Source organism: Urocampus carinirostris, chromosome 3 (genome assembly GCF_059441175.1).
Source record: "Urocampus carinirostris isolate Australia breed hairy pipefish chromosome 3, RoL_Ucar_1.0, whole genome shotgun sequence".
Taxonomy (NCBI): Eukaryota; Metazoa; Chordata; class Actinopteri; order Syngnathiformes; family Syngnathidae; genus Urocampus; species Urocampus carinirostris.
The window spans coordinates 42,049,139-42,056,618 of record NC_142351.1 but is presented as its reverse complement, the minus strand read 5'-3'; the positions used below and the strand labels follow the sequence as shown (position 1 = coordinate 42,056,618).

The 7,480-nt window shown below is 39.1% G+C and overlaps 1 protein-coding gene across 2 annotated transcripts in view; it reads right to left on the bottom strand.

The window, feature by feature from the left end:
- Positions 1-255: 255 nt before the first annotated feature.
- Positions 256-7,480, bottom strand: part of dalrd3 (DALR anticodon binding domain containing 3) — a 28,168-nt gene continuing 20,943 nt past the window's right edge. For both annotated transcript variants that reach the window (XM_088331915.1, XM_088331914.1), the window contains exons 10-13: positions 5,195-5,253; positions 4,125-4,241; positions 3,982-4,050; positions 256-2,488 (exon numbers count right to left, since the gene is read on the bottom strand). In XM_088331915.1, coding sequence (XP_088188041.1) covers positions 2,369-2,488; positions 3,982-4,050; positions 4,125-4,241; positions 5,195-5,253 — 365 coding nt within the window. In that variant the 3' untranslated portion in view covers positions 256-2,368. The remainder of the gene's footprint in view (positions 2,489-3,981; positions 4,051-4,124; positions 4,242-5,194; positions 5,254-7,480) is intronic.

Here is a 7,480-nt window from a genome sequence, read left to right as displayed (position 1 = left end):
TAATTTAAGGTTCGAAAATATGATTAATCTTGTGCCCTGGGTTACTTTCAATGACAAAAATTGTGCCTTGGCTCAAAAAAGGTTTACACACACTAGTGTAGGTGGAATACCCTCCGCCTGCAAACTAGTCGCCCCCTTGTGTCGAATCTAGTATACCGCATCATCACCATACCTCTGTAAAAGCCCGCCGAAAACGGTTATTTTGCACACACTTAATAATAAATACCAATCGACAGGACACTCAAACAGACTAAATCTCTTTGGAAACATAATATCCATCTTTATTTCAATAATATTAGCATAGCTGCGTTTGGACAAGGACAACTGTTACACTGAATGAGTCAGCATACTTTACTCATTTTGCCAGCCTCCATTCTCCTAAGTGATGCAAGCTTACAAATGAAAATAAAAACATTGGAATAAACAAGACAATTAACATTTAGTTCATGCAGTGTGAAGTGACAATTACTTGCAGAGTAATTTTGAAAACAAGCGACGGCACATTTGAGTTCAAGTGAAATGGGAGCACGTTGACTTTGTTATACATACAGTCCTATAATAAATCAGCAGTCTTCTAAACATGGATACATAGTATTGGGAAAAAGAAATATTTTCATAAACAAGATGGTTAAGAGTATCCGCAGTGCAGTGGTTAGCCCATTTGCCTAACACGTACCGGGTAGAAACATGTTTGCCTGGAGAGGAATGAACGCCACCAAGTTGTATTTGCTCAAGACACACCACAGGAATCCAACAATATGGTAATGCTCTTTCATGCATTATGTTAACACCTCGATTAGGGCTGTAAAGATCATACTGTTATGTGAAAAGCAATTCTGTAAACATCTGTTTTTGTACAGCGATGCAATAAATATTAATAGGGAATTCATAAATACAGCAGACTAAAGATCATCAAAGGAATTGAAAATGGCTCATTAAAAGCAGGTTTTGGTGTTGTGTATTGGCACAGAGACAAGGATTTGAAAACACAACATTTTACAGTCGACATTTGGAATCACATGAAAAAGGACTTAACAGCCAAAAGGTGAGCTCCAGTGGCAACTGGCCCCAGGAGCTACTCTACACTAAATGTAATATAAACTTGATTATTAAAAGTAAGCCCAAATTCTTAAGCATGCAAAATGTGAGAAAATAGTACATGGTTTTTGCATAAAATCTGTATATATTTCATTGGTATGTTCCAATTATTTGCCGAGAAAATGCATTTAAGACAGCATCCCTTGTCTTTTTTATCCTGAGCTATGACTTCAACAGAGGAACACCAGCGCCAAGTCAGTCGCCATATTATCTTGCGTGGTAATTAGTCGTAGATGTGTTACGTGTTTTAAGTTAAGTTTTGGTAGTTTTTGTGGTGTTGTGTCGCAAGTGGATGCAGTAATTGTACAACAAAGGGCAAGTAGCCAAAAATGGACTGTCGAAAAAAATGACCCGGAAAACCACCAACAGGGTGGAGTAACCGGGAATGCGCAACGAAAAGTGTACCCCAAGCTTGGCGGATAAACCAAAAAACTTGCAGTGAGCAGCCAAGCTAAATGAGAGCCAAAAACAAAAACAGCAATGGCTACGGCGACAAACCGTCTGGGAATAGACAAAGACAAACACGAGGCTTGCTGATCATCTTATAAGACGCGGTGAGAAGCCAGGTTCATCGGGGAAACAACAACACAATGTGTCAACGGCTCCAGAGATAAGCAGGAATAAACCAGGGGACACGGCAAAACCAGCGCATTCACCAGGCCAGTTGGCCAAAAACCTACTAGTGAGCAGCCAAGGAGTGCCTACCGAGAGCAAGTTAAAGAAGAAAGCTCTCAGCAGCCCCGACCCTAACGGGGGGGGCTAGTTGTACAAAATTATACCAACTGCGATACACGTGGTGAAAAACACCAAGGAAAAGCCTCCATCACCCACGGAAAATGAGGCAAACAGGGAAAACATGGCCCGACAGCGGCAAACATGCAACCTTTGTAGGGCAAAGTGACAGAGTGAGCAAAGTTGTAATTAGCACAAATGAGCAGTATGCAATCGCTGATGACTACAATCGCTGCCTATTTTGGAGCACGCCTCAAAAGTTGTGCATACGAGATTGGCCATTTTGAAAGTGTTGGGTTCCTCCTATGAAATCACAGCTTTACAGCAAACAAGCTAGACTGGTCAAATTTCCCCTGGCACGTGGAATATTTCGCAACATATTTGCATATTTGTGGGGAGGAACACTACACGTTCTAATGGGGAAAAAACTGTTTGGGAATACATTTAAAAAGGTCAGAAAAGCAACACAATGACCTGGTGCATTTCAGTGCTACAGGTGTGTGGCAGGTAGGGCAAAGTCATGTTCGCGACAAAGACGCTATAGTTGGCGAATGGGGGGAAGGTTGAGAGTTTCCAGGGCGCTGTGGTAGAGCTCCCGCAAGGCTCTCAAGAGATGTAGGCGGCAGAACATCTGGTTAAAGAGATGAGGCAACGGCTCCTGAGAAAAAGGATGGGGACACCACGTTAGATCGTATGTGTCAAACTCATGGTCCACGGGTAGAATGGGACATGCCAATCATTCTATGTGGCCTGAGAGACAATGCTAAGAGAAGCACAAGAGATCACACAATGACTGGCAGTTTAAGATAGGTCGCCAAAGCCAGGCGCCACTTGCAAAGTACCCACTGTAGCTGTATATCCTGCCATTAATCGACCAGAGAATATTAAGGTTTTTTTTTTAATTGAAATAAAAGCTTAACCAGTCAACATTAGCCAACTGCTCTCCTACTTGATGATTGCAATTGCTCTTATTAGGCAACAATAAACCTCGCAAACGCAAGACAGACTATGTAGAATAAAAACGATGATAAGTTGTATTTTTTTAAGAATATCTTCCCTTCCTCTTTGTGTTGAAACAAACATCACATCACAGGACGAACAAATCACCCGAAAAGGAAAAAGGATGACAGGTTGACGGCAAAGGCTTATAATAGGACCATCCTCAAAATAACTTTGGACGTTTCTACTATCAATCATATAAACAAATTATCATATCTTATATAATTATAATAATTATTTGTTAATCTATCTAACCTTCCTGTGCAGAGTTTGCATGTTCTCCCCCTTGCTTGCAGGGATTTCCTCCAGGCACTCCGGTTTCCTCCCACATCCCCAAAACATGCACCATGCATGGCAGGTCCAAATTGTCCCTAGGCCTGAATGAGCGAGCGAGTTGTCTGTCCCTGTGTGCCCTGCGATTGGCTGGCAACCAGTTCAAGGTGTCCCCTGCCCATTGCCCAAAGATAGCTGGGATGGGCTCCAGCTCCCCCGCGACCCAACTAAGGATAAGCAGTGCAGATAATGAATGAATGAATGAATAATCTATCTAAAAATTAACCCATTTTTTAATCACGATGAATTCAGCATTTTTATAACTTCTGAGAATTGTTTCTTTTCCCATCTTTCTCCTCCTTACTCTCTAACAACAATATAATGTGTAAAATCTGATCAAATCAGTATTTTCTCATGAAAAATGTAAAATATCATTGGACATAAACCAAGTGCAGGCTACAAGGGCCCGAGGAGACCCTATTTCCATTGCTTTTTTGCAGCTCAAATGACATCAGCCTGATCAAGGTGTTTTCCAGGGTGGTCTGTTCGGTGAGGCTGGTGATGGCATCTTGGCGTTGATCTCACCGACCAATGTCGCTCCAATGAGCATACTGTTTTCACAGGTCAAAGTCAAGCTAGACGTTTGTATTCTGTGTCTGCTTGAGAGGACAGTTGAACATCGCTCAGCACAGAAACCCATCTCATTCCAATCCCACCACAAAAAAACAAAAATAAAACTCATTCACACTTGTCCTCAATTTTGCTCACATACTTCTGTACAGCTTTTGTTCGCGTTTATAAAGAAGCTATTTTGTCAGATCAGAGATAATCCAACCTGAATGATCTGAAATCATTAAAGAAATAAAAAGGTCATCTTACCCCCAGAACGTGGACTCTGTTATAATACGAGCTGAAGTCCTTACTGAGAGACACCAGAAACTTGCAGATCTGAGTAAAGCAGAATAAATGAAAAGAATAAAGTCACTATTTTATGCAAATTATAACCACTGGCGGCCATTGACCTGCTCGGTTTTTAGATTGACTCTAGCTCCTCCCCCATCGCAATCCACCACTTGACCTGATTGGTCCAGAAGCTCAGAGAAGGGAATGAGGTAATTGAAGAGGAGGAGCCACTCACCCTGCAAATGCAAACCAGAGAGGAGTCAGATCAAATTTCCATCCAAAACCTCTTGAACAGAAATATGTTTTCTTAATACATGTAAAGTTTGAATTTGTATTTTCTTTAATTAATAACAACGTAGCGAACATTGTTTGCAACGAGATTAGACTGGGCACTATGGGTTAAACACGTAATTAAGAGGACAATAAGATAAATAAAATGTCAGGATTAATAGGTGAAAATATCTCCTACTCAGTGCTTTGAGACTGGCATAAATTGTAAGTGCCTTAGAACATAAGTGCAATGAAAGAAAGTTGCATCGTTATAATGGTGCACTGAAGATATTGCATTAATATTTACCAGCCTTAGAAGTTAAGTAGATGGTATAAGTAGAAGATATGAATGCTCATTTTTTTAAACATGGGCAAAATATATATTTTCTACAGTCTTGTGCACTTGTTTGCTTGGAATCATTTAAAAAAATCTAATATTGTGCCACCAAAAATCACATTTTATGGATCTGTATTGTATAGGACAGGAGTGTGAAAATGTTTGAGGTGTCAAGAGCTATTGTTTGTCACTAAATAGCACAAAAGGGGTATGAGTTTGATATGTATTTCTAAAATAACATGCTATTACTATGTTGTTACCACGTTGTCATTATTACAGGTTTTGAAAAGCTTAGTCACCCACTAAAGATCATGCCGGTTACAAATCATATATCCTAGAAAATCAAAATAACCAAAATATATTTCCAGAACCACTCTGGTGGCTACTCGGGATTTCATGGGGGGCAACCTGGTTTCACAGATAGCAACAAAAAAATAGTGGCGAATTCACAGATTTTGGCGGTGGAATGGAGAATATGTGTACTGTAACCTAATAGTTTCTGTGTTCACAGTTCACAGACTCATAAACAGTATATTGTTAAGCATAGAAAGATCAGTGCAAATGCCATTAATAAAAGAGTACCTCTTCTTTGAGTGCAGAAAAGTCTAGTTCTGAGCAATCAGGGATTTCTGGGTACAGACCTGAAAATCAAGAAAAAACATTAACCCCATTTGCCGTTCCTGTAAAAAATGTCTAAAATCCCAAACCAAGACGTACCCAAAGTAAATTGAATGCTGTTCTTGAACTATTTGGAGAATATGGACGGTTTTGGTCTCTTTTGAAAAGTAACACAGTGTGTCCCAAAACAATCATTGCAAGTGCTACTAATATTGAGTAATCTGAGTTGGAACAGCAGAAATAAAAGGTTTTTATTTTAGCTGAAAAACAGGTGAGGCAATAGCTGGAAGCCTTACCTTGTACCTTGTCAAATTCAATCACAATCTGAAAAACTAAACATTGTATTTTACACAAATTTCTTAGGGTAGGTCTAGGCATTTCCAAAAGTGGCCATTTGGAGATGACCTGTTCACAGCCCTTAAAACTTATATTCGTGTATTTTTTTCTTTCCAATTTTAGACATTGTGAAAGAGTTGTAAATATCATCGTCATTCCAAGATTGTGCACACTTGCGCGAAATAATGGTGTGTAAAAATCAACCACAATTGGTTTTGAGCACGTTTACCTTCGGCTCTGAAATGAATACACACCGTGAATGCTTACATATTTATGTCGGGAATTCATTGGGTAATCACATTTGAAAAAGTTACTATTGGCTTAAGACTTTTGAAACTGAATTGGTCATGATGATGTTTTCAATACAGGCCCTCATAGGTTGTCACAGGCTAAGGGCTGTGGAAAAAAAAAGCTTGCAATTGGCCAAGAGCGGTGTGAATTAAAAGGGAAGGGGCTAATGGAAGAATTGAAAATCATCTGACGACGTTAATTTTTAAAGGGAAGTAATGAAGCCAAACAGAAAGACACAACAAAGTTTGTCAAACATTGCAGGAATGATTTTAGGTGGGTTTGTTTTATCTGTCGGCATGATCGATCGTTTTGGAGTAAATATTTTACACGGTTGGATTAATTGGACTTAAGTGAGTGGAGCCCACACAATATTTGTGGGGAATCATATCATGAGCTGAATCCAAGGAGACGCTATTGGTTAGCAAAACCTGCTTTATAGTTTTCGGGTATCTTGTTTCAGACTAATCCTGTCTCTGTGATAAATTTATTTTGAAATGGTCATCGTATATCTTTAATCCCAATAGTTTAAGCTTTTCAATGATATGTGGCAGTGACTGGTGACATCGTGAAGAGTTTACTTTGTTTCCTAACGATTTTACGTTCCGACAGCAAGGGTAAGGGGTACATAATGAATGAGGATGATTACTTGGATTGCCTATCCATTTGGATTTGCTCGTCACTGGAAATGTCAGAGGTCTCAAAATCGTGGCCTGCGGGCCAGATGCGGCCCGCTGGGGTAATACGGTCATGACAAGTTGAGGCCCCCACCTGAATTGTTAAGAGCCTTCTAGTGGTAAAAAAATTCATTGAAAGAAATAAGCAAAATCCATGAACTATTATTTACATTTTTACCCTTATTTCTCATCTTTTCCTCATTTTTCTTAAATTTAAAAGTAGATTAAAATAATCAACGTAAAATCAAGTGCTTAAAAAATAAAAACAATATAAATAAAATGAATAAATTAAGCACATGTAGCACCAAGTAGCACATTTAAAGCCCCAATACTTATCTTAACAGGCTCTGCAAGCAGAACAACAAGCTAGCCCATGAAATTAAACAAAGGAGACATTGCACATTGTAGCAGGTGTTTTGCACCCCTATTAAGGGCAAAATGCATTTGATGTGAGGCCAGGGGTGCTCTTCCTCTTCTGAGTATTCGAGTCGGTATTGCCAGGCGACATTTTTCATCTGTTTCATTCATAAACAACTTTTACTGGGTTTTTTTCACAAATCTACTTATGAAAAAGTATAGGGGTTTAAAAATACTCCTAGAAGTACAAACCTTTCCAAAACTTAACGGAGAAAATTTGTATTTGTTGTGAATGTAATCCAACGGTAATGCACACCGTATATAAATCTTATTATGCTGAAATAAGCTTTATGGTAGAGTGCATAACAGTTTCAATATGAGCGATTTGAGTAGAAAAAGGCAAAATAAACATGTTAGCTGCTCAAAAGTGATTTATATAGACTGAATGGTTTAAGTTGTATTACATTCCCAACAAATGCAAGACGAAGTGGCTTTGGTTATATCTTCGCCATTACATTCCCGAAAAGTGATATAAAAGCGAGATAAAACGAGGTAAAAGTGGTTATGGTAGCTAGGAGATGCAAATCTTGGC